At 44.2% G+C, this 26,955-nt stretch overlaps 1 protein-coding gene across 1 annotated transcript in view; it reads left to right on the forward strand.

Moving 5' to 3' along the window:
- The window catches only part of T265_02129 (hypothetical protein), a gene marked incomplete at both ends in the record, with an annotated part of 66,048 nt that overhangs the window by 28,188 nt on the left and 10,905 nt on the right, over positions 1 to 26,955 (forward strand). Inside the window, 7 exons of the mRNA XM_009166303.1 lie at positions 1,940 to 2,202; positions 8,995 to 9,216; positions 10,998 to 11,251; positions 17,480 to 17,569; positions 18,991 to 19,304; positions 19,894 to 20,334; positions 21,746 to 22,070. Coding sequence (XP_009164567.1) covers positions 1,940 to 2,202; positions 8,995 to 9,216; positions 10,998 to 11,251; positions 17,480 to 17,569; positions 18,991 to 19,304; positions 19,894 to 20,334; positions 21,746 to 22,070 — 1,909 coding nt within the window. The remainder of the gene's footprint in view (positions 1 to 1,939; positions 2,203 to 8,994; positions 9,217 to 10,997; positions 11,252 to 17,479; positions 17,570 to 18,990; positions 19,305 to 19,893; positions 20,335 to 21,745; positions 22,071 to 26,955) is intronic.

The raw sequence follows: 26,955 nt of genomic DNA on the forward strand, positions 1-26,955 counted from the left end.
AGTAATGAATACCTTGTTTTTGGTGGTTATTTTGACTGGTGACTCGAATTGACTGAGATGACTGCCATGGCGTAAAATCAGTTTAATCCAGAAGTATGTTAGTGATAGGCTCGGTTGAATCAGACTCGATCCAATATTGTTTCTAAACGATCTTTTATGACCCCGATGTCTGGGGTGCATGACCCCGTCAGGTATCACCGTGGTTTTTGTCGGATCGCGTCTGAGAATAGTCAAGTGAAGCCAATGTTTGGTAAAAGTCGTCGGGTCGAACATTCAGCGCACACGCAAGAAGCATGGGTGAGGAGTCGAAGGATTTTGACCGATAAATTATCTTTGAATTTTGTTTTGAAAAAGTGCTCCGATTCTCTGGTGGTCTTGTTATTCTCAAGTGTTAGTTCCAGATGGCGAAGAACTGCTGTTCACCATGCTACTGTTGTCGATGAACACAGCTGATTCCTTGTAGCTCTTTCTTTTTTTAACCTTTTAGTTTTGTAATTGAAATATTGTCTGGAAACTTGACGCAACTTAAAACACATGACGTTTTTCCTGAAAAGGTCTGATTGTCTCTGTAGGTTTGTATCCTTGTTCGCTGTGTTATAGATGGGTAGGGTACACTGTGAGTGTCCAGTTAAGGCATTTAAACGTCCTGATTACTGTTTTCCCAGGCTTCTGCAGCTTTTCGGGTAAAGCACCGACCAGTTGGATGACTATACATGCGACGACGATATGGACTTTCGACCATTTGCTGCCCGACGCATTCCACCCGAGAACCTCCTTGGCTTGAGTGTGCGACTGATATAATTTCCATTTGGGAGAGGGTGAGGTGCTGTCACGATGACTAATCATAGTCATTTACCCTTCTCAATGTCTCGCGCGAGTTTTTGAACGGGTTTTATGTGGTTCACTTGGACTTTTGATGTGTTTATCCGATGGTAGGCAACACACGAATCTCTAGAAGGCTACCTTCGTCAGTTTACTCAGCAAACGTCAGCGCAGTCTAGAGCAACACGCGTACGCGCCCAAAATGCGACCAAGAGGTTCTGCGGCTAGCAACCAATATCAGCCACTGTTAGTATTCCCCCCCCCCCACAAGTTCTCTGATCGTCAAACAGTTTATTGGCTGCTCACCGCCTACTCCATTATGAGCTCTGTTCAGCGCAACGAACGTGGAATGCTACATATGCTCAGCCATTATATACTGATAAGAGTAATAGGTCTTGTGGTACTCAAATGTACAAACTAAGCTGGACGAACAGTATTAAGCAACGTAACGGAGCCGTGATGCTGAAGGGCCCACGACCCATTCTGTCATAAATCACTCCCAATGGCTTGCCATCTGGTCTTTTACATCTAGATTTTATAGGCAAGTGTTCAGAGGTTTATGAACTTCGAACTCCATGTCGTGCTCTTGCACTCGTAATTTATCATGCGTTCTTTATAACAGGATGCTCGTAACAAATTTTTATGCTTATAAACCGCTGAAATGCCATTTTTCAGAACTGGTCCTTAACACCACCGTCTGACAGTCTCTTGCCTTCGAAATATAAGCGGCTTTGTTTGAGATACATGGGGATTTTTCCGTGCACCTTGTAGCGTTTCTATTGGTGGTTTGTTCATATTTTGTCATCACTATCCAACCATTGTGTGGTCTAAGACAGTCCTTGATGTTGGGAAACAGCACTGTGGACAGTCTATGGATTGCTTGTCCGTGCCATACCGATGTCCCAAGGACGATTGCTTTTTGCGTCCTACCAACGTATTTTGTTGTTTCATATTGTATCCACTCGGATTCTTATCCCACGCAACCTTTTTTTCGTAACAAGCAACAGTTTCCGATTTTGGCGTTTTTAATTTAGTCCAGGTCGGAGGTCTTTGTTAGACCGTAATCTTTTTGTTGGCACCAGTTTCACGCTTTCGTCCCTATTTTCCCCTCATTTAGGTGAGGTTTTCGACTACTTGGTGGCTCATGGGCGGATGAAAGAAAAAGAGGCGCGAGCGAAATTCCGGCAGATCGTCTCTGCTGTCCAGTATTGCCACCAAAAACGCATAATTCATCGTGATTTGAAGGCTGAGAACCTCTTACTAGATTCTGATATGAATATCAAATTAGCCGACTTCGGATTTTCGAATGAGTTTAGTCCCGGTACCAAATTGGACACATTTTGTGGCAGTCCCCCCTACGCGGCCCCGGAATTGTTTCAGGTGCGTTTAAAATTAGTGCCAGAGATATGTCCATTTATCAGTGTGTTTTGTGTAGGCGCTAGGGAAATTCGAGTATATCGTCTGATCAATGACCTATAGACGCACCGTCTGTTTTTGGTTGCCTCGGTTTGTTCTTCCAACTGCATTACATCACCTGTGGGTCTAAGTCACTTCGACCCTATTTTCATCCCAGTTTGTTTAGGCTTCAACATCCCCAACACCTATGGTTGGACTCGCAATGCTATGATGACTCGAAAATCGAAACTCCCTAACTCACCCTCCCACTAGCTAGTTCGTCTTACTCTACCCTACCTGTTTTTTATTATCACTGGGTTTTACCCGTGATCCTTTTTCAATGACTGTCGTCGATCGATAACTTTCTAATCAACACCAGAAGATCGAGCTCGTCCGTTTGATTTTAAGGGCTCATCCAGTCTGGTGAATATCCTATGAGAAATTGGTGTCCTATATCATTTTCTGGGGCCATCTGGCCAAGCTCCATATGTTGAAAGAACAAGCATTTTATTTCATCCTGATCTGTTGACTGCCGAATAATATGTGGGCATTTTCCCAGGCGTTTTAGTTATTCCATCATGTTTGTACCAAATCAAATTAAGTGACTGTACATACCACTGGGCGTAGTTCTCAATTGCATAGCTTGCTATTAACTGACATACACCCCTATCCCGCACACGGTTATCCTATCATTTTTACTGTCGATTCGATTGTCACGTGTCTTTCTCCAGTCGTTTACGTGCATCAGCCTGCGCTAGCATCAATCATTTATTGGGACAAGTCTCTGGGTAGATTGTATTGACACTTTTGTTTGCTCTTTCTACGGAATTGCGCACCTACATTGCCACTGGTATTGGTCCTCCGATCTTCCGCTTGTTTTCACAATACCCTGTGTATGATTCTGTTTCCTTCGGATAAAGTCGGAATCCGGTCTATGTAGTTCACAAAGCACGCCCATTCCACTTGAATTTTTTCACATTCATACGCAACCAGCTTCTGATCGATCCACTTCGATGACGTCGATGGGTATTGCAGTCCTATCTGTTAGTCAATTTTTTCTTATCTGTTCACAAGCTGTGCGGTAAATTTTCTCTGGTTCACACATACCTGCTAGCCCACATACTGGACAACCGACTGATCGACCTTCACCTTATCCTTAGAAGAGCAAGGTTTAAGTGAGGCCGAGAATACGGTAGATTTGCGTGGGCTTTGTGTGCCAGTCAGAGACCGTTTACAGACATGTGTCGTAATTTTCTTTGGACCAGCTGCATTATTTTCAAGCCAGATTGATCTATAAACTAGACGGTGTCAACTGCACTCATGTACTTTTATATGTCGGGCCTTGGTTGTTGCCGAAGGAATGCACTGGCCGTGTTACTTTCGTCCCGTGTTATAGTCTTGATTTCGTGAGCTTAGAATTTGGAAACACTGCAGTTTAAACAGTGGATGATTGATGTTGAAGGACTGAAGAACTGAATTCTACTGAAAAGCAGTGGTGCACATAACCCAAACGAAAGGACAGTGCTCGTAAACTCCCGGACGACTGCTCTGCTTGCTGGCAGCTGTGAACGCTAGCCTTCTTTGTATACCTTCCCTGCCGAATTTGAACTGGGAGGATTGATGAAAGTCCTCTACACTCATCAATCCCGATAAGTGTGTGCATGTGTTCATTTCTGACTGATATATCAACGGACCCACTAGCGTCCATTCTTCATCTTTATCTGCGGTGCGGCTCCTTCTAGAGGCTTGATGAATATTTGGGAGCTGGTAGTTAATAAATACCACAGCTAAAGCAGGACGTTCTGGAAAACCCTTGTTTGGAGAGTGTGGTCGGGGACGGTTAGGATAAGAACATTTATCTCACCATAATGGGGTCAATACTACTATCAACTCATAATTTGCTGCTCCACTAAGATAAAATTTCGAAAAGTAAAATTGACGGAATATTCTGCTTCAAAGTGTCTCTCAAAAGCCCGGGAAATTAAGGAGGAACGCTTCAGGATGCATGCTTACTGATAATAAGGTTCGTGGTTTGAAACTAATCCAGGCTTCTCGATTGCTCTTGTCTAGGTTAGGGCAGCCTGGCGGTATCTCAGCTCTGATGTCTCCCTGGAGTTGTGCGTCAGCTATGCTCCGAAAGGGCACCACAACTCAGCTGCGCTGGTCACTGCCGTCTTCCTGGGTAGAGACCCCCAGGACGGGCCACATCAATGGCTAGAGACATTATCAGGCATGGCCCAGTCGCTCCCTCAATGGCGCTCGTGCATCAGAGCTATTGCCTTCAATGCATAGCTCCTTTTCCAACCCCCCCCCACTTGACAGCCCACTGACAGTGCTGGATTTATGCACCAATTTATCAGCTCCCGCCTACAATGCGCAGCTACCTACCCCCCACCAAATCATTGGTGAACGAAACTGCGGCAGCTACAACCACTGTACGACGAGTACGCGGTTCTTACAGCTGACAATGTTGATGAACATTATTATTATTTAGGTTACCGTGCCGTTTCCCTGGAGGCTTTCCCAATAGCATCCAGTTAAAACAGAGGAACTTTCAATGATTTTGATGAAATTCATAAGTTTGTTTTTTTCGATACTGACCCATGGGCAGAATTTCAAACTGGGTCGTACGTCTCAAAAAATACCAACCACGGTGTTCAATAATCCACACAAGAAACTAGTGTGTCGGATAGCCGTTTCATCGTGACCGGTAGATTTATGGGGATGGGTTTCTGAATCTCCCGAACAACACACCCATTTAATCATACAGGAATCTTTGGTGTGTTGGAGATATCATATCCCCAAAACTCTATCTTTATATATATATATATTCATTGTCATTTTTCCGTTGATTCGCCTGTTGATCGCGTGTCGTTTGGATCATTAAAGTTTTTCCCGAGGTTTTCGTTTTCCTGCTATTCGCCGTGCTATGAGTCTGGATCAAGCAACATAGCTGGGGATTGGATATTGTCACAGTCCGCATATCTTATTGTTTGCTCGCTGAGTGGTCGAACCGTAACATGGTGCGACTTTTTGTTTGTTCTTAATGCCATATTAGTAAAACAGATTGCCGGTCCACTGAGAAGTGTTGGTGCTCAACCCAAACTGGTTGTTACCACGGCTAATGTCTAAACCAGTGGTCCAGTTAACTTTTCAGGGTGCAGTTTTCCAGAAGAACCTTACGCAATCCGAGATTTTCATGATCGGGATCCTGCGTAAAGTGTATACTTGACCTGGAAAACAGTGAGCCCAGAATGACAAAAATTATCAAGAGGAGCCAACTCACAAAGATCACAAAAAATGCGTTTTTTGTGATCCCGACGCATGGCCCTGACCATATACGCAACATACGTCCGCACAAAGTCATTCACATTGCTTCATCGTAGCACCCACCGGAATGCTCAGATAACCCGAGAAAAATTCTGGCTTTAATCGAGGCAAGTGAATCATTCAGGTTGATTAGTACCCCGCCAAACAATGATTACGGCTTGTGAAGTTGCGACTGGTTATCTTTTCTTTATTTGTTTTTCCTACTGGTATTCTGAAGTCCAACGGTTCCAAAAGGTCAGAACATCAACCTATCAGGATTGATTATTCCTGGCGATCATTTTTAGACTTGTTGCTATCACTGCGGAGGTTACGTTCACTTATTTTTGCTCATTTATTAATAACACTCGATTAGCCAGTACGGGTCATTAGTTCTGAAGAAGCGATGTTTATTACTCGGTCGATAGTCCCGGCATTTCGAACGATTTCTAATTTCACCTGATGACGTAACTGCAAATGTAGTGTTCATTTTTCGGCCCTCACGTTTCTAGGTTCGACCAAAAAGCAGTTCTGTTCTTCACTTACCGAAGTAAAGTTGCGTTTCTATAAATAAAGTCAGCACCTAGCTGGGTTGCTGACAGTTTTATTAAATAAACTTTAGCATTTCCAGTCTACTTTTTAGCCATATACGTTAGGACGCAGATGTAATTGTCGTGGATTAAAGTTTGAAAAAAATACAACAATGGGGTATGGTATACTAACGCTGCGCTTTCCTCTGTGGCTTCGTGCTCATTTGTGTAGTTTATTAAATGGTAAGACATCCCCCTTTTTGAGCCCCCCCCCTCCCCCGTCGCATAGATGCTTCCGGCGGCTTGAATTTTTCGTTCTCCGAATGGTTGATTTAGTCCAAAAGAGACAGAGAGACCTTTTCATTAACTCGGATTTATTAGTAGGCTACTACTCTAAACACTTGCTATCATAAGCAAATTAATGAAGGCTTCGTGGTTTGGTTTGACTTGTCTTAGTCGATGACATAACACACAACCCTCTTTGATGGTCGTGGTATTTTGTGATGTAGGATGCTAATGAAGTTTTCTAATTGACGACTTTCGTCTTGCCCTGTCGGTAATACCTTGTCTTCTGGATGAATGTCAGGTGCCTCGAGGAATCAACAAGTAGTTCACAAAGATTTGTTCGGTAAATATGAAGTTGAACAACCCGAATGGAGTTACGACATAACAGCAGCATTCAGTATCGCATGCTGTGCGAATGTTCACGTGTAGTCGCTTTGGGAGTGTCAGCTTAGAGGACGGTAATACAAACAAACAATATAGCACATGAATAAATAACTGAAATTAAACTGGTGGGAACTTCTCAAACTCATTTCTGGTCGAAAATAACTAACTAGTTTAACAGATAGAATTGCTAAAGGAATTTGGTTGATCCCAAAGTTGTTCCCAGTGAACAGGAATCTCTGAATTTTGTTTCTTTTGGCGAACTCATGCTCAGGGGGGCTCAGTGAAGAAAATAGTTATCAACTAATTTTCTCTCGTAGTGTCCAACGTATACAGAGATCTACGCTGAAGAACATTTGTCCATATCCACGCAAGCGAACTGCACCAAAGCTGAGCATGAACTTCAAACTGTTCTGCCATGACGTACGGTCGTGTGTCACACAGCTCCACAGTTCCTGTGCAACTACAGAAGCCACGATCAGATAATTGTGGTTATAATGCTGCGTTAGACCGTTTCCATACCGTGCACCAAATTTTACACTCCTCAAAGGCGTTTTATTCGCCAAATCCCTCAAATTCTCAGACAACTGATTTAAAAAGTTGAGGTGCGAGTCTTCTTGATGCACCGCATGTTTCCACCCCTTGTAAGTGCCTGTCGGCCCCTGTGTGAATCTAAACGTAAAACACTATGTGCAAGTGTTGCATGCATGTTGTCGCTTCACTGCGGCATGCATATATTTTGCTTAGCTTCATCCCTCAACAAAGGGTCAAAACGCGCGAGGTCACATTTTTCAGTTCGGATGAGTCAATGAAGTTGAATCGTCCGCTCTCTTTTACTGCCTGACGGAGGCCCCCCATCCGTCTTGGTCAGTTAACCGGTCTTCATCATCATCAGCTGTAAAAGCCGTAAACTTGCCGTGCAGTTATAGGTGCCACAGTTTCGTTTGCCGATGATTTGGGGAGGTGAGGCAGATAATCGTCATTGGCACGCCTACAAACCGACTCCTCGGATGCTAACTTGGTGTTCGCCAAACTATACTAGGTGAGTTTCAGAGGGGTTTGGTAAACAATCTGTGGATTTATTGCTAGGCAACGTTTCGCTTTTGCGGTTGTTTGACTGTTGGCTTTCGATGTCAAGCTTCACACATGTTTCCCGATCAGCCACTCAGTTTGTACCAACTCTCTGATCATACCCTGATCACAAGAAAGGTAAGCTCCTGTATTCCGCTAACCTGATACAGACGTGAAACAGTCAGCTGTAAGCGATGAGTGCAGCGTACTTGTGTGTCCCCGAAGTGCATCTACTGGGTGACTGAACTAGCGACTCGTGTTCAGTAAGGAGATGCACGATGTTGCACGCACGCGGCAAGTTTTCATCCCTTAGTAGACCTCAGTGTCACATCGAGTGACGATGAGAGGGTTGTCGAAACAAGTTAAAACCGTTTTCAGTGCACTTGGAAAATGACTGCAAAACATCCTTTGGTGATCTGGTGAAACCTCGCAAGGCGTTGCAGCAAGTCTCATCGACGCTGTTACAGTCCCCTTTTCCTGAGCTTAGGCTTTCCCGGTGAAGGCGAGCAAGGTATATATTGACTGAAGGGGATGAAAAGGATTTCAGAAAACCGAGTTAGTGTGGATTTGACTAGGACTTCGCGCAACCCTTTACGCTTGATTGGGGATACTACATTGGGGGGTGTCCACTGTTGCTGATTGATAACCCGTATCACTTTCTCTTCAGGTGATCTGACAGAATGCTTGGAGGTGCAGCTGCCTCAATTGTGTGTTAGACTGAGACTGGAGCTCTTCATCGTTTCCCTTTTGGTCCTTCTGATTAAATTAACTTGGTCATGCGACAGCTAAACACCAGCATCCCACATTGCGCTCAATGTCGGCGACGGTGGCGCTCACAGTAACTGTATTGCAGGTTCCGAACATCAGCCCAATGGAAAGCAAAACTATGGTCCGCTGGGCCCATTCTAACATTTTGTAATTATGTCTAAACTGCATTCCCGTTCAAAACACCAAGTAGGTTTTTGTGTGCGAAACCTGTCCGGACAAAAATACGCTGGCGATCTCCATCACTGGATGACAACTGACGTCAGGATTACACGAAATTTGTATCTTTCACTTTTTTTGGTTTTCGTAAATGTGAGTGAGATCAGCTGACTGTCCCGTATCTAAATCTGGAGGAAATCGGGTAAGGTCGTTGCACGTGATTTTTCCCGACTTTTACATCATTTCCCCATTCACAATGGATGTTTCCCGTTTAATTCAGGGAAAGAAGTATGATGGTCCAGAAGTGGATGTTTGGTCACTAGGTGTCATTTTGTACACCTTGGTCAGCGGTTCTTTACCGTTCGATGGACAGAATCTACGCGAGTTGCGCGAACGTGTTCTTCGGGGCAAATATCGCATTCCTTTTTATATGTCCACGGATTGTGAATGTCTCCTCAAAAAAATGTTGGTCCTCAATCCAGCAAAACGGCACAGCCTTGAAGTGAGTGTTGAATCCATTTTGATTTGTTTATGTAATTGGCTGATTCTTTTCCGTTTTTTTTTTGCTGACCGCCCTTATCATCTGAGTTTCGCACACGATGAACTCCAAACGATTGACTTAATAATGCAGTGCATTGACTTATCATGATCGGATAACCCACTTCGCATCCTCGTTTATCTGTCCTATGGTTGTTGGCTTATTTTAGGCGGGCTCCATCAGTGGGAATGGCATTGGATTTCACTGCGCTGTTTTGTTTTCCTTTAGGTTTTCTCACCTTTTTTGCCACTTCATATCTGCCAAATATGTTTTAGTCCGTGAAAAAGTAGGCGTTCTATTTATCTCTAAAGCTCGCTGTTGGTGTAGGCTGCACTGTTCAAGCGTTTTCTACAACAGCCCACTCTAAAGGGTTCAGTGTTCGTATGAAGTTCAGACCTACAGATTTGTCCTGCATTCGTCAATGTTGGAATACATCCTTTATGTGATGTAGATAATGTTTTTTGAGGATTTGGCGGTTTCCTGAAAGCTAAACCACATGAAGCTTTCGTTCACATTAAGTGGCATTGATGAGGTCGATCACGGACAGTGTGGTTGCCTATTGATGCTAACAGCTGGTTGCAACGACACCATATCATGGTTCCTACATTCGTTTCATTTTCGGACCTAGCTATCTTGGTTGTGCTAAAATTCCCTCCTAAAATAGCAGCTGAATCGATGACATCCTTGCCGTGAAACATGTGGCGGTTCATTTTACATGGTTTATTGGGTTAAACGGTCGGTCTGGCCGTGAAGTGTCTATCACGTGGCCGTAATTCATATCATGCACCTAGACGCTACAGACCTAGTCGTACGAAGACACATGACGTAACCGGCAGGACGACACTTCTGATGGCGTGCAGGAGACGATTTCTATCTTAAACCAGCTCCGTCTAAAAATGATTGATTCATCCGGACTTGAAGCTATTTCGACCCAGCGTTTAATTGGGAAAGCTTGATCGAAGTTTGCAATATCTTCATTATGGGTGTGAAACAGGAAGCCATCAGTGCTGGACTGTCGGCGAGTTTTACTCTTTTTGACCAGACCAATAAAATGGGGGATAACAAGGTTAAACAAAATTACCTAATGTTCTGTATAGCACAACGCTCATATTGTATGAAATGTGAGAGCAAGGTATTCTCGTCGTTGCCGATTGACGGGCCTCCAAAGCACAGTCGATTGTTTTTATCGGTAATATATGACTCATAAGGTGCATGACCGTACGAACAGAAACAGATCGATAGCGACAACAAAACGCCGCTATGTACGTGACCGGACCACTCCTTAATACAATCGTCAATATACAACCCATGTCCGTCGGATTAGGAGGTCGTGAGTATTTGACGAAACCCAGTCATATGGCAATGGTTGATTTTAGTGTGGGCGATTGTGTGTGTGTGTGTGTGTGCAGAGAATTTTCCGCCCGTTAAGCAGTCACTAACTGTTCATTTTTATACATTTGTTTCACTGTGTTAAGACACCCACCTGCTAGGTTTTGGGCTTCGAAGACAGTGAACTTTTTTGTGATTTTTGCAACATGGTTCTAGTTTTAATAATGCTCGCTGTGGACACGTTATTTTGCTTCAGCTCCATTTTTCTCCAAACTCCATTAAACGCCAGGCAAAGGTCACTGAGGACCATCTATTTGAATATAGACTGTTTCCCTCTTTTGATTACACCAAATGTTCAGGAACTTACGATATTTTTTCGTTGTTTTGGTACATCTTCGGCACTGTCTTTTGTGCAGTCTGTTATGAAAGATCGATGGATCAACACTGGTTATGAAGAAAACGTCTTGGCTCCGTATGTTGAGCCGGAACCAGATTACACTGATCCTGTAAGGATTGAAATAATGGTCAATATGGGATTCAGTCGTGACGAAATCGTCAAATCTCTGCGACAGGGAACGTTTGATGACATTATGGCCACCTATCTCCTCCTAGGTCGACGGAGGTCGTCCCTCGAGAGCGAATCGCGGGATGGGTCCAGCCTTTCATTAAGGTGAGACACTTCTTCCCATACGTTTGTGTTTTGCGCAACCTTTCTTATGCGAAATCAGATGGTTCCCCGTCTTGATTGTAATGGGGCGTAATTTCAAAAATATATGAGGCCTAAAAGCGAGTAAGTCGCCGACTTACCCAAAGCACATGGCATAGAGTTTTCATAATCCTTCGTCCTTACACTTAACTTTATGCTGTGTTCAACTCATCGCTCCTCTTACATGTATCATCTAAACAAGTAGTATCCTCTGAACCCTCTACATGCCTAATATGTTTACCTTCGTGGATAGATTACCCTCTTATTAGAATTTCACCCTTGGTCGCCTACATTTTTTCCATCGATAGGCAAACGAACTCCCCTGTCCCGTGGGCTAGTGGGAAATGTGGCCAACCATGCGAGTTGACTGAATGCTGGAGATGAAGCACAAGCCACAGGCTGTACTAAATGGGGCCACAAATGAACAGAGGAATGAGGCATACATTTCACCTTTCTACCTACCATCCAGTCAACCCACGATGTCCACTTACTTTCTGGTTCAGCAAAGCCGGTCCTCAGTCACTGAAATACCTCAGAGCGTGAGGCCAAATGGTCCCGATGCTGTTTGATGTGATATGACTTTAAGTCGAATAGAGTATTAAAGCACCTCCCCTTGGTGTGTAGCACTAAATGCGAGTGAAATTTTGAGGATTTCTCATTTCTTCGCTGTGATGCAAAAGATCTTGGCGGGGATGACAATGGTATTTACAGTTCAACCTCTTGGAAACGGCCACGGTAAGGAAAAGGCTAAAATGTCCCTTTGTCAGAGAATAGTTTCTTCTACATCATAAAGTTTCATCAATTTTCTCCTAAGAAATCACTTTGAAGAAGAACGATATGAATATCTAACTTTTAGTGGTCCAATAAGGGTTTCTCTTGCGCTTAGGGTCTTCCCCAGGAGGACGGGTCCGCAAAAACGAACCAGCCTCTCCGGATGATGTAACTTCACCCACGTAGCCTAATTGCAGTCCGTTCATTTTTTCCTAGAAGACTAGTATCCGTGGACTGCGCGTAAGATCTATCCGTGTTATTCGGTTCGTGTCGACAGAAGTTAGTCGTCCTTATCTTGGGGGAACTGAAGAAGTTTGTCTGTCGTGCTTTTGCACCGGTGTCTGTCCACAACAGGGCAGAATCACACGAATAGAAGTCGCCTTTACCGCAGCTATAGCTTTTTCAACCGCGTTACAGTTGACCGTCACAGAGTAAGACTTACGAAAATCGTTGAGGACGTCGTTCGGCTTCAGCATTCTGGCCTGGACTGAAGCTTTTACGGTTTGCCCAAGCCTAGACATTTGAAAACGCAGTTATCTACCATTCATTCCGTCCTACTTCACCATACGAAGTCGATTCAACCACGTGATACATCAGCTCAGTCCAAGGATCATGTGTGAAGCATTCACATAGTGTAACACCCGCGCACAAGCAGCAGGACACACTTCCCACACCAATAACAGCACATATGACGGTTTGTTGACCAGTCTCTGGTGAGCGACATTGGTAATGCTCTAGTGTCAGTCATTTGTTCCTTGGTAAACGTCACCCTCGCTGATAGAAGCGTCGGACATTTTTATTTAATATATCTACTGTGGAGTCAACATGCTCATCCAAATGCCCCACAAGAAGGTTAGGATCGGCGGACGCGATGAGCACACACATAGTGGATGAAGACGGACAGGCATCGACAAAAACAGGTGAATACTGGCGCCGGCGGATTGAGGTGTTAGTCTTTAGTAGACAGTGAAGATGTGCCCATGACAGTAGACAGCTGATGGATGCTTCCCTATTGGCCGTTTCCTTGTTCCATCCTTTTTCACATCGCCCAATCAGGCCAAGCTTATGGTGTCCGTTTTACGGTCATCGGTTTATCCTAAAAGCTCGAATAGCGATCAGAAGTAGTCTGCTGTTAAAGGAGGACTTTGGGATTGGTCGTCGTCGTTTTCCCGAACAGTAACACCGGTTTTGACTGCTGCACAACTACATCAGTCTATTCGAATATTCTGATGTATAGAGCAGTAAAAACGGAGGACATCGACTACTAGCCTAACACAAACATTTAAAGTGTCTGTATCACCCTCACACATAGATAACTTCATAGAAACTTACAGTACGGAAATCATGGGTTTCATTTTGCTGCCATGTCTTGCAGCATTCCTAATCAGATAAAAGAGAATTACGTGGGCCCCGCCATGGGTAACGGGGGGTTCGAGTTTTCTGTTATGTTAACCGGTCCTGCTTTCCTCTGCTACCCACGTTTATGTTTAAGAAGAAACTACATTCTGTATGTATTTCTGGTCATTTCATGCCTTTTAGTACAACCCGCACGGGTCTTAGATTGAGATTTGGCTTCAACCACGCCCTCAGCTTTGGTGCTACACCCTTCTATCAGACAAGTCAGTCTGTGCAATACTTCTGGTGTAAATATGGCAACCTCTTATTTTCAAACACCTCGTGGGCGCTACTCATGGTAACTGGCCAGGTGGAGTAGTCTGTTTTCTTATTTTTTCCGCGGAATGTACTGTGTATTTGAGGATCTTTCTCCTTAGAACAGTCGTATGCACGTTTATCTTCTCTAGGTACTGTTGATATATGTGTGACCCGTTAGCTTGTAAACAATACCAGTTCATCCGCGAGGCATGTCGCCGCAATCACTTTGTCGACATTACGCATCCTGTCTTGGATACTTGCCAGAAACTTAGTCGCTCGTCCGTTGTGTGGCAATGACGCTCTAGAAGGATCCGACGGTTGCCTGATTCGATTTAATATCGAGACAGTTTCGGTCGATTTTCTTCCTAAAGTGTTCCAGAAGGTTGTCGGATTGTGTGTTGTACCCTTCCGCCTCTGTATTTATCTACTTCATATGGGTGTTCATCATAGTTGAATCAGACCTATGAAAGTTTCTGGGTTATGGGTCGTCCGAGCGTCGCAACTTGGTCTCACTTCACAAGGGACTTGCAGTTCTGAGAAGCATTTACTTGAGCGGCTGAGTTAGAATGGAACTCCCAGCGATCTGGACCCGCGCTGGACGCTTCTTTAGGTTTTATCCGCACGTAAATTCCAACAGTCGACATAGGTCGCAGTGTGTCAACGTCTTTCGTTGGCAATCAGTCTGCTTTGATGTAATTTGGTTGACGAAGTTTCACGACTCCCTGTAACTTTGATGTTTTTATTTGTACCAGGCGCAATATCGCATCACCTTCTTGTAGGAGAAGGGGGTTTGTACCAGTCAACAAATTAGCCCGCATCGTCAATAGCCACTGCATCGAGAAGCTAATCAGTAGGGATTAACCGTTTTAGTGTGTGACGTATGAAGCCTCCACATGTCTTTTTTCTGCCTTTCCACATTCCCGTGAACATGCAAGCCTTTGTTCACGAAGAACAAATGCGTGACAGGCGGCAGCAACAAAACAAAACAAATATCAAGGTTGTCGGCTTTTCATCAACCAGTCGGAAATAACTGTAGTTATCAAAAGCTATCACCTTGGTTTGGTGGTAGCGCCTAAGTTCTCTGGTGAGCTTGCCGGCTCTACTAGCTGGAACCTGATTCTGTCACGATCAACCACGTGGACCGGAGTTGAATTTGAAGATCTTTACCCTTAACAGGCTTCTTCAGTACGGGTAGCTACTACTTTGTTCTCATTATTCATTTGCTGATCACTTCTGCCGTTCATATACCAGTTATTGGTTTTAGTGGATGTAGGACGCGGTTGAATGACCTTTAAGTTTAGATGTACTAGTTTACCACTGTGCAATGGAAATCTACATCGAATACTGCTCCTGAGGAGATCGGTAAGGTTTTGGAGTAAACGGTATTGCAAATTTGACCGTGAAACTATTTAAACCTATTGGCGTAACATGCTCGTTTGCACACCAGTTTGATTTCGACGGAGACTCATCTGGGACCCAGCTGAATCCCTCGTTTGTGGTGTTTTTAAGCATATTCCACGTGAGTCTACCGTTAAAACCAAATTAGTTTGAAAATTAGTACGCCAATTTCGTGCGATTTGTGTTAAGCAGAACATAAAGTCTACGGAAACTCGGGGACTGCGTCCACTTGATGAGCCACAAGAAGGGCGAAACCGGTCTTGGGCTGTCGAAGAGTTTTCGGCAACCTTTTGAGTAATGTATTACGTCTATCTAGACCTATGTTCAAAGGCGGTGGTCATTCGTGTTGTAATTTTCAGGATAATTGTGCAATATATTACCTGAGGTCCTGTCACCATGTGATTATTTTATATCATTAAATCACTTCTCATAAAACCGAGAGTTAACGAATAACATGCTAGGTCCGCTGTTTACAACGAGACATCAGCAAGCAAGGCCCACAGGTAAAACGAACACAAGTTATCCAGCTTATTGAGTAGCCAAGAGGTTAAATTGAAAGCACCATCCGTAACCTTTGTAGGTGGTTTGAGACATTCAGCACAAGTTGTACCTTATTAATACCGACCAGATGGCTCAGTCAAAAGAATAGTGCCTGAAGGGTTTCACATTTGTTTGCTGTTTTCAAAAACCTGATACACCGATGCTAGATGAAGGACATCAAAACCGAAAAGCGCCAACCCCTGAGAAAAGCCAGAGATCTGTCGAGGATTACTGTAGTCACCCGTGCTATTCGGTTAACTAGTTCAAATAAGAGGAGTTCTAAAGAAGCATATTTCGAAGGTTGATGTGGTGACTTCGTAAGGTTGTTCCGCTTGATTAGTTCAACGATCCCTTGGAAGCCTGTTGTCAGTTAGAGCATCAAGAATCACAACGGTTCCCTGATATTTGACAGTGAGTGTTTGGACCGCTGGCAGGATATTTCAAACAGCGGTTCATTCAACCACCTACTGCTTCCCATACAGACTGTTGCCCTGTAACGGAGAAGTGGACTATGAATGTGGAAAACTTCGTCAGCCTCGGAAGTGCACAAGCACCACCGTACTGTTGATTTCGATGATCTTCCTCCTGCGCTTTTCAAGGACGGCATTAGATTCCCCAGTCAGTACCTGACTAATTTATTTCCGTCCTTCTGGGTGAAAGATTGGGTCTCACAGAAATAGGCTGAGTCGCTAATAGTGCCCATCTTCTCGCAGTGAGTGTACTAACTGGGAAGGCCTCAGTTTCACTTTCGTTGTAACTAGGCTTCCAGTATCACTGGTTCTTTATCCACTTGACGTGGCGCATTAAACCTTGAACGATGAGCATTACGCGCGTAGAAGCTGCGTCGACCACACCCTCACACCGTCAGATGTTACACCAGCGTCGTGCGTACAAGCGGCCCACAACCTTGATCTCTGACGTCAAAAGCGAGTCGGGTTCGGTTGATTGGTCATTGCTGTTAACTAAGCCTGCTCGACAAAACATCCCAGGAGTTCGTGTACATAATCTGGTCTTTATAATTGCATGGTTCAAGGCGCGTACGCGTTTATTGGGATCCCCCCTTAAAAAATTCCCTATAAGAACTGGTCTCAGACAAAGATGTGCAATGAAGCTGCCCACACCACACCCCCCCACCGTCAGATGTTACACCAACGTCGTGTGTACAAGCGGCCCACAACCTTGATCTCTGACGTCAAAAGCGAGTCGGGTTCGGTTGATTGGTCATTGCTGTTAACTAAGCCTGCTCGACAAAACATCCCAGGAGTTCGTGTACATAATCTGGTCTTTATAATTGCATGGTTCAAGGCGCGTACGCGTTTATTGGGATCCCCCCTTAAAAAATTCCCTATAAGAACTGGTCTCAGACAAAGATGTGCAATCTCTCTGATTTTGTTCAATTTCGTCATCGATGAAACAATTAAGCAATCTCTAAAGAGTCTTCAAAACCTCGATGTTCAAAATGTTGATGGTAAGGAGCTTGTTGATCCGGAGCACGTAGACAACATCATCCTTTGCGTTAAGGATGAATACAAAGCACAAGCGCTCTTGCATAAACTGACCAACACCGCCATCTTTCAGCATGGTCCCTGCACCATGCAGAGTTATCCTTCGGAATGTGCAGCCTCTTAACATGCTCCTTACACCTCAAGGAGAAGCTGTGGAGAATCTTGCATACCCCTACAGTTGTGTTATCTCTAGTGGTAGTATGTCTGGTGAAGTCAGTGCACGAACCTGGGATGCCAATTGGTGTCACTTGGCATCAAAAAGGCTCATCGTTGGGTCTCAGGGTTGCGCGTGCCACGTTACAATACGAACTGCGTTACTGTATAGGTGCGAGACGGTCTCTGCAAACGGTTTATTGGACATCGTTATCTCCGAAGCGTTGCTTGTGTTGGATGGCATCGACGAATTCATGGTGAGGTAAGTGGAAAACTGTTGTTCAGTCCTTCAGGTGGGAATTTGGTCGCAGAACACCCTTTTAGTGCATAGCTGCCATGCCACTTGAAGGAAGTAAGGGGCCTGAGATACTGTCAGGCTGCCAAAGCCTGGACAGGAGCAGTCGAGATGCTGATGTTATTGACTTACGCGCGAAACTCAAAAGTCAAATCGTTCAAGTAGAGGCTTATCAACAAATGCGGTACTATGAATGCAATAATCAAATAATGAATGTCTACAAACCTCAAACGTAGGATTACGCCAACTTCTGTACACCGGTTTAGAATCTGCTTATTCCAAACGGGATCACATCGACTCAAAGCAAAGTGGCCTCAAGATGATCAAACTCAAGTGTTGAGTTAAACAACGCGTGCGATGACAAGGTCAAAGATCGGTTTACGAATAGGCGTAAAACAGAAATAACAAGTGTTGTACACACCATGAATAGGAGAAAAGACTCAGCTTGTGTTGGGTTCCAACCAGGGATCTTCCGCTCGGTAGTTTCGCGTCTTAACCATTGAGCGATCTCGAGCTCTTTCAACTTCAACTTGATCGTTCAAAGGGAAATCTCGAAAGTATGTTAATTCTAACGGTGTGTAACTATGGAATGTTAGATGTTGCCACACCCACAAACCCGAGTAGAGAGCGGTGTGTATGGTTTCTTGTGCAATGATGCGTGCGATAAACACGTGCAAATGTGCGCACATTCATTTGAAACTGTGACATGTGGATTAAATGATCGGAAAACTGAGCTAGGCGCTTGGATTTTGGGACTGTGACGAGGTCAAAGTGGGCTGGAATATGAATAATCATCAAGAACTTATTAATCAGCAATCTCGAAAAGATCACGGATTCAGTTTCATTCATTCCTTCCACAAGCTTCCGTTTATGGTGGTACCTGTCGAGTTGATACTGTCGCGACTGCGACGTGTTGGCACACTGTTCCTGACTGCGAGTCAATTCTCAGGTTTTCCAGTTATGTGTCACCATTTGTTGAATTCAGCAGGTGAGAAACACCGCGCACTTTATTATGGTGGCAAACTTTGGAGTGGGACTTTGTTTCTCTTAATGTAAGCCTAATCACCGTCCACGTGATATCGTATAATATTTCTGAAGGCTCAAGGAATACCACTTTGTCGGTCATCTCCCAGCATCCATTGTAACTTCTTGATTGATTGCGGGTTATGTGCATCGTTATTTGATGCCCTTTGTGTATCCACGTTTACCTTCTGACAGTCAGCGTAATTTCTTATCTCAGCTTTTGTCAAAGCGATTCACCCATTTACCCGTTCGCACTGTTTTTAAATAGTTCCTGCAGGATGCTAACGGATCTTGCAGCTTTGCAGTTATCTTTTACCGTTACCATTTATCAGCAATCACTTAGCATTTGTTTCGCTTAATTTTAGACAAGGAAGTTATTCCTTGTCAGCAAATGTAGCCTCCGTGACAGCTGCTCTGGCGACTTCCACTAGTGGCGTAACTGGTGGGGAGGTGACTTCCAACGCCGCTAGCGGCGACGATGGGCTTTCCGCCAATGCTGCTGGTCCACCGACATTGCCAAGCCATCCGGCGTCGCTCACCACCAAGGGTTCCGTTCCGTCTTCTCGGTCATCAAGCACTACTCCCTCTACAATGACTACAACAACAGCAACACCTAGCTCCAGCCACACCGCTAAAGTTAATTCTGCCATGACATCTGCAAGTACGGCCGTCCGATCTGGTAGGTATAGTAGTATTTGTCTGATCGGTAGCACCTTAGTCAACGTTTTCTCAAGCAGTTTTCTTTAGATATTTGCTAGTGTCCCAAAGATTATTTGTGGTATACAGTGCTTCTGGTCATGTTTTTCAATTGTGCTGCGTATTTTTGACTTGGAAGAGCATTATGTTCAGTCACGTATGAATTTCGGCTCTTTCCTGTACGATATTTTGCCAGAAGTAACCACAATCCTGTGCAGTACCAAGTAGTTTGACAGATTCCGCGACACCATTTGCTTACGACCTTGTGTCGTTGTACTCCAGGTACACTTGTGTCCTTTTTGGCTATTTTTATCGCTGTTTATGCTAACAGTTCATTCTACATGAGTGACTTTAGTTGGGGACTTAGAAGATTAGTCAACTGTCCATTGAACTAAATGTAACCATTTCTGGATTACGATACATTTTCAAACTTGGTAGCTTTTTTTCGATATTGAAGTATTCGTGAAAATAACTAACTTAATCGTTCTTTTTATTGGTCTCTGTCCATAACTTCCTGGTCGGTGTTGTGACACATATTCCGGTTACAGGCTCTCATTGTACTCCATTTTCAGCGATTACCTCTGCATCGGAAGCCTCCGCTGGCCCGATTATCTCACCTGCCAATGTTACTGGGGCACATAAGAACGCCTTGATTAGCAATGATGTTGATTTTCTTGGCACTGCGTATACCCCTACCTCTGCATCTAACCGACTAACGAGAACTGACCATATCCGTGCGTCAGACAGGCCGAATAAGGCAGAAGCCAACCGTCTTGTTGCACATCTGCGTGTGACCTCCGGCGGCCATGTGCCGCCAGATGCCGTCGCTCCCCCAGTTATTGGTGGCGGTGGACTATCAGCCTACCCAGCTGTGCCTGGACCTCGAAGCAGCATAGATGCAACTGGACCAGGGAGACCTGTTACGGCAATCCACCAGCGAAAACCGGCTTCAGCAACAGTTCACCCTACTGCACAGGCAAACAAACTCTCATCTGCAATCGCCACGGCTTCCGGTAAGTGGCTGTCTTAGTACAATGCTATCCGTGCCCGTTGTTTACAGTGACCGTTAATAACTTACTTGAGGGTAATCAATGATTGAACCGATCTCGACAGGATACAGGTCCTGGTTCATCTTTTGCGTGTCGCACACCTAGTGGCATTAGCTTAGCCAAAATATAGTTTCTTGTATATTCACGATCGTGTTTCCAGAAAGATCGATTATCGACTGGATAAATGTCTTCCATGGCCGGCGCACCCGCCATATCACAAGTCGTTTCGTAACACGTGACCAAGTATCGATTGCTTGTCTTTTCACTCAACTATTTTCGGCTTAACCGAAGTTAGAGAAACGCCATTTTGACATTTCCAGTGTATAGTCTATCGATTGTCCCTCTGACGCGAATTTTCTCAGAGGAGACGAAATTCCCCGACTTTTATTGGCTCGCTGCTAACAAAGAAGTGTAACACTCTCCATTTGTTTAATTAGCCTGTGTTTTGCCCACCCACAGTACTTTATAGTGTTGAGATTATTTTTACCTGTGTGTGTGAGGATGAACGGAAACGAATTAGGCTTCCGGATCTGTTTTATGATTTTGTGTAGGCCATACCTCCTAAGGAGTGATCTCTCCGGAATAGACCACTTTAAGTTAGGCCAAATGGTCCCATTTTTCCACAATGTCTTTTCTCTGATGGATCACTCTTGCCTAAAACCTTGTAATAACCTGCTGGTGCTTGATGCTGGAAAGCTTTTGTTTCCCAGACTTCGAGGAGAAATGTTTCACCCATTTTTCATTCCAACGCCACACTGAGCAGTGCACTATCTTCTACCGTGACACAACTTTCGCGAGATCTTAGTTACTATTCTGAAGGTGGCGTATTTCCATCTATCGTCCCTCGCTTTTTGTTTGAGATAAGAACTGTCAAACGTACCTGTTTTTTATAGCTCGTCAGTCTTAATGTTCCAAAAGGTAAATCAGCCATATTCACTCATAACTAGCATCTAAGGATGCGATCTTGATTCCTACTACTTGGTCATTTAGTTTGACCAACCATCATTGTTAGGTCACACAAATAATAGTTCGAACTAATTCATCTAGTCACAGTGCTGTTTCGCTGCATGTTTACCGTTGTCTGAAGTCAAGCAACCAGAAGTATCCACAAAATTGATGTTAGTGCGCACAGTCGTTCACTTTTCCCGTACTGCCGCATCTGAGTTTAAAATGAATCGGTTTGTTCGTTGACTAGGAATTGGATTGCATCGTAATTTAGCTGCCTAGTTTTATGTAATTTCCGGTTCCAGCTCAACCGGTTGTAGATTATGACGTCCCTTTTAGGAGTTCCTCTCCGTAAGGCTCGCTTTATTTGGATTTTCACTCTAAATGAGCAGCGCTCGATTAGCTGTCCATGTTTATACTTTTCCCCCAGCCCGACGTACGAAGGCTGGTGCTCATGATGCCACTTCGACAACCCCTCAAGCTTCGGATGGTTATCCTAGCGTCAGTCGCCGTCCTTTCACCGGAACTGGACGAAATGGATCTGGTGGTACCGGTGTCATGTTGGATGCTCCTGGTGCGCGTAATTCCATCGCAATAACTGGCCTAAGTTCCGGTGGCACTGGGGGCAGTGGTAATGCGAATCTTCCAACCTCAGCCGGATTAGCCCCTTGTGAAAAGGGCACATCAGGTCCCGGCGGTAACGGACAGCTTGCTTCTAACGGTGGGGGCCGGCTGCCATCCCATGAAATTCGCAGGTTCGTGTATTCAATGTTTTTACTCCATCGCTTCTCAGCTTTTTCAACAATTGACGGTTAGGTCTGTTCACCACCTCCAAAAAACTAAGAATCGGTGCCTAAAATTGCGGATTTTTCCGCCGGTTAGGAGAGATTCCTCGTGGAATTGTGTTGGGGCACAGTTTGGGATCTGCTTCCTTACAGACTCTTACTAGAAGTTCACCGAAATCCCACTCTATCCACCACTATTAGTCACACTGAAGTGAAGTTAGAAAATACCTTGCTTAGATCCCAGTTACTTCGAGTTTCACTGCTTTTTCGCTATATAACGATTTGGTTATCTGCGTCATTCAGAAGACGACATTTACCTGCTAGTCAGTTTGACAGAACGAAAGTTTTCTTAGCTAACAGTTATTGTTTTTCGGATATACAGATTGTTTTTCTTCTCAGGCAACCTACATGCCTCGGAAATCAGTATGTGTATGGAGCGACTAGATTTGAATCTGAATGATCGAGGTTATTCATATCGCTCCTATATTTGATACATGCTCTGTTCGTGTTCGCACCTGAGAGCTTTGCGTCATCTAACTCTCCTTCTGTGTAATCCGTATTCTTCATTCCATGGGTGCTGGTAATATTTTGAGCCTGACACAATGACAATAATGTCGCCAGAAATAACCAGGTAAAATTCCAGTCAGATGGTTGTTGTCCGTTACATAGCTGCCGTACAACTTGAAACAACTACGAGACCCAGTGTGCCCAAAACCACCCTACTCACCTTCGCGGTTCTTATTTGAAAAACATTTCACTAAACTGACGACGAAACTCATTATGAACTTACTGTGTTTTTCCCGTGATATCTGGTCGTCAATTGTGGGCAAATTAAGTTCAGTCTTTCGAGAAAATTTCGGATAGATTTGTTGCTGGACAAGGTTCCGTTTGCGTGCCATACAGCTAAGGGAAGGTGGTATGCGTGAAGTAAAGTCTATCTCCATGCCAAACTTTTCGTTCGTGAAATCGTTGACCTTATGACGTCTTATGACCACCAATTCGTCATCGACATAGCACCAAAAGGCTCTTGGTGTGTCGCCATAGCCAGCAAAAACCTTTTTTGGGGGTCTACCGTGTGGATGTTGACCAAAATCGGGGATATTGCAGATACCATTGTTTGAGAGAATAAGCAAGTGAGTCAAGAATAAACTGATCAAGACTCAGATATAACTTTGTACGGGGGCTCCTCGTAAGAAGACGAATTTTTCTTTGTAAGTTTTGATGTTAGTTCGATGTGTACAACCTTCCACAGGATTGGCGCTGTAGAACTAGCCAAGCGGATGTTATCGATGAGAAAGAGACTCGATGAATCAATTAGTTGAGAGCATAAGTGTGTGTGTGCATCTTAACCATCGGTGTGACCTTTACCCAATCACACTAGCTGAGAAAACAAAAACCCAACCGATGTGTAGCATTAATTAAGCCTACTTTCATTAAGAGATCTTGTTGAGAGTGGTTCTGTCTGCCTTGACAACTTGTAAACCGATCACTTGACCTGACAAGGGTCTGGTTCCAAAAGTTATACTGGCCATTAATAAGCCTACCTAAATTGTTTTCCTGACTTTACGGAAACTTTTCTATCGGTCCCAAGCGTTTTTCAGTCGATTCATTTGCATCCCTATTGCTTTCGCATACGTTACGATGAAACAACCTTGAGGTGATCGTGGTATGCGTTTGCTCAACCGTCCTCCACAAAACCTAATTAACACATCGAAATATGCTGCACGCTAAACAAGATTACATATATAGAAACGACGTACACACAATATGTGAGCGTCATATCCGCTATCCAGAAACTGGTACAACTGATTTCGTAGATTTTCGCAGCCAGCGTGAGCGTAACTATCACCAGCTGTCTTGCGTGTTTGTATTGGGCTTCTGTCTGATAAGTTTATTGAACAATGCCGAATTTTAATGACGTTGACTAAACAAGTTAGTGCATAACCGTCCATATGTATAATGGCCGGTAACTATCTCCATGTAGTTATTCAGCCCATTTCAAAGCATGTGACATTACTCAATTCTATGCGCCTTTATTCAAACTTTGTAAAAGTACATTCGTAGTCGATTTCGACAAGGTACACCACGCCCCACGATTTCTTGGGCGTAGCATTTTTTTTCCCCAATCGTTTACGGGATTTACGTAGTGGAATATACTTGAAGCTTTTAGCTGACCTCATTTTACTCTGCGACCGCTAGTTTTCATTTGTTGGCTACATGTGTGTCGAAGATTGCAGCTCAACGCGCAGTGGTTGGCGACGAGATTGCCACGTATTTCAGTTTGCTTCCATCCACGAACAGTTGAAGTCCCGGACGATTGATGTTGAACTCGATCGCAGCATGCCAGAGTGAGATTGTCAATCAGTGATGGGAGGATGGCTAATGGCCTATTTCACCATCCCGTTCTGTGATTCACAGTGAACGAATCCGAATCCTCCCACTCCATTGTGTTGGATGTACATTCTTCTTAGTGCTCGCAAGCAGCATTGGCTAACATCATGGTTAGACAGCCGATCGAGCCACCTGGCTCTAAAAATGATCCTCAAACCTCAGCGGTCGAACACTAATTTGTCGGAAATGTACACCCCGTAAGAAACAGATTTCACATGCGTAAAATGTGACCGAGTGCATAGCAGCTTGTTAGACCCGAACATACTGCTATTTGCTATGAAGCATTCTGCAATCGAATGAAAGATTCCTCATCATTGTTAATCCATCTCATCTTTTGCTTGACAGTGAGGTAGACTGATGGAACCAAGGTATCTGAAGACCTCAGATTCCGGTCTTCCCTGCATTAACGGCACTCCTGTGCCAGTTGCATGCATGGGAAGTGCCCTAGTTCGGGTTGTATCAAACCCCAGACCTATCGTGACATCGAACTAATTGATACAGTTGAATGTAGGTTTAAGGTCACCAGAGCTGTTACCAACAAAATGCTACTGTCAGCGTAGTTCGGGCTGGGTATTCAAAGGTTTTGGTTCTGTTTGATTCCATGATAAAGCTCAAGATTGTGTTCCATGCAGCTGAAAACGATGTGCTGGACATCTTACTCGTTGAGTAGAATGATGCTATCTGGTTACTTGCCATACATCTGGACCGAGACCTTTTTAGCTGAGTATTACCGTCTCAGGAAGTTTCACGTTCCACAATGCTTCATAGCCTGCTGAGTCAACATTGCCGTAAAATCGACAAAATACTCTGCCTGGTTGTCCGTACTTGAAGGAATACTCCAATGTTCGTCGTGGGATGAATATATCTTCAATTCATCATCCCTGCAAACGGAATTCCCCTTGACTGAAGCGTGTATGTTTTTAGTAGCTGCGAAGTTGTTTGGCTAGTGCAAGATGATCTTGACAATAGTATCTAACAGTTTTCCTTGGGAAATGACTTTTAAGTCAAGGTTCCCCAATCGGATGCGTGTACTTTCGACTTCTATTGATGCATGTTCTGTAGATTTGAGCAGAAATGCCATCTTCGCGTGTACGATTGATGGTGTCACAGTTACCGCTCGACGGTAGGTACAGTCCATATCCTATAGGGTTAAGGTATCTGAAGGGCAACAAACTGATCATCTGAAAAACTGGCCAAATTATTCCAACCATCTAATAATTTTTCTGTGAATGTTAGGGGTCTGTTGCACATTTGGCCAGCTGCCTGTTGCCAGCCAAACCGATAGTTTGTTTGCAATTCGGGACTTGAATGTTGAATGTACAACCTGCTTCCGTATTAGGAGGTTCGTTGGCGCAGGTCCAGTGGCCTTCAAACCATGTGGTCCAGTGCTGCAGGTTATTAGCTTGCGTCCCTACACTTTATCTGGGAATTACTCCCGGATAAATAGATAGGGTGGGCAATATTGCCTGTCTATAAAAAGGTTGTCCTGAATGCGTTCAGTGAGTGTTGCCAGCCTTACTTTTCGTGCACGGAACAGTTTAGGCTGGTTCTTTATCCCCTGTTACCACTCACGCGGAACTTTGATTTGAGAGTACAAAGTGCGATTCCGATCATACAGATGCTTTTTCGACCAGTTTGGCACCGAAACATTGCTTGTAGTTCATGGGTTCAACAAACTCCACCCAATAATACATTTCTAAGTGGGACTGCTGAACAGATTCTACCGGAGAATCTTCGTACTATATTCGTTACATTCGTCTGCCTTTGGGTGCAACAGCATTTGCTTTGCTTTTTAAAAGCATCCCCTTCCTTTTTTCAAGCTAATGATTGATTCAGACATTAGAGAGTTCATCCATTTTCTACGTTTATTGGATAATGGTGAGATGTTGTTTTCAATACACATGTAGCATTGGTCTCATAAGAAACCTGGGCATCAGGTTTTTCTCTTTCCTGATCTTTGCTGTGCACCAACGTAGTCACGCACGTAGTCTATACGGCTTGAGCGTAAAATGAATATTCGCAGCTGCAGGTACGACAGCAGAGGATGTGACGTGGTTTCCGACGCTGTCTCAATAAAAAAATGTTTGACTGTACTAGGCAGGAAAGTCGCGGCTTATTCCAGTACTTGGAATAGACCAATCGGATCAGGCATTCTGCTCAACTGACCGTCATGTACATTGCATATAGACCATGTGAAACGTGTGTGGGTTACACCAGTGAGGTAGGCATATCAGTAGCATACATCAGTTGAAGACAGAAGTGTTTTTAGAACCCTCAGGGTTCGGTTCTTGGTTCAATTTTGTTCCTGGTATACATGAATGACCTGCCGAAACTTCAGCAGTGCAAAACCGCACTTTTTGCTGATGACATAAAAATCTGGTCTGAAATTCATGGAAAGGCTGATTGTGATGCGCTACAGCAAGATCTGCAAAGAATCGACGAATGGTCCATCCAAAACCGGCTG

Source organism: Opisthorchis viverrini (genome assembly GCF_000715545.1).
Source record: "Opisthorchis viverrini unplaced genomic scaffold opera_v5_25, whole genome shotgun sequence".
In the NCBI taxonomy this organism is placed as follows: domain Eukaryota; kingdom Metazoa; phylum Platyhelminthes; class Trematoda; order Opisthorchiida; family Opisthorchiidae; genus Opisthorchis; species Opisthorchis viverrini.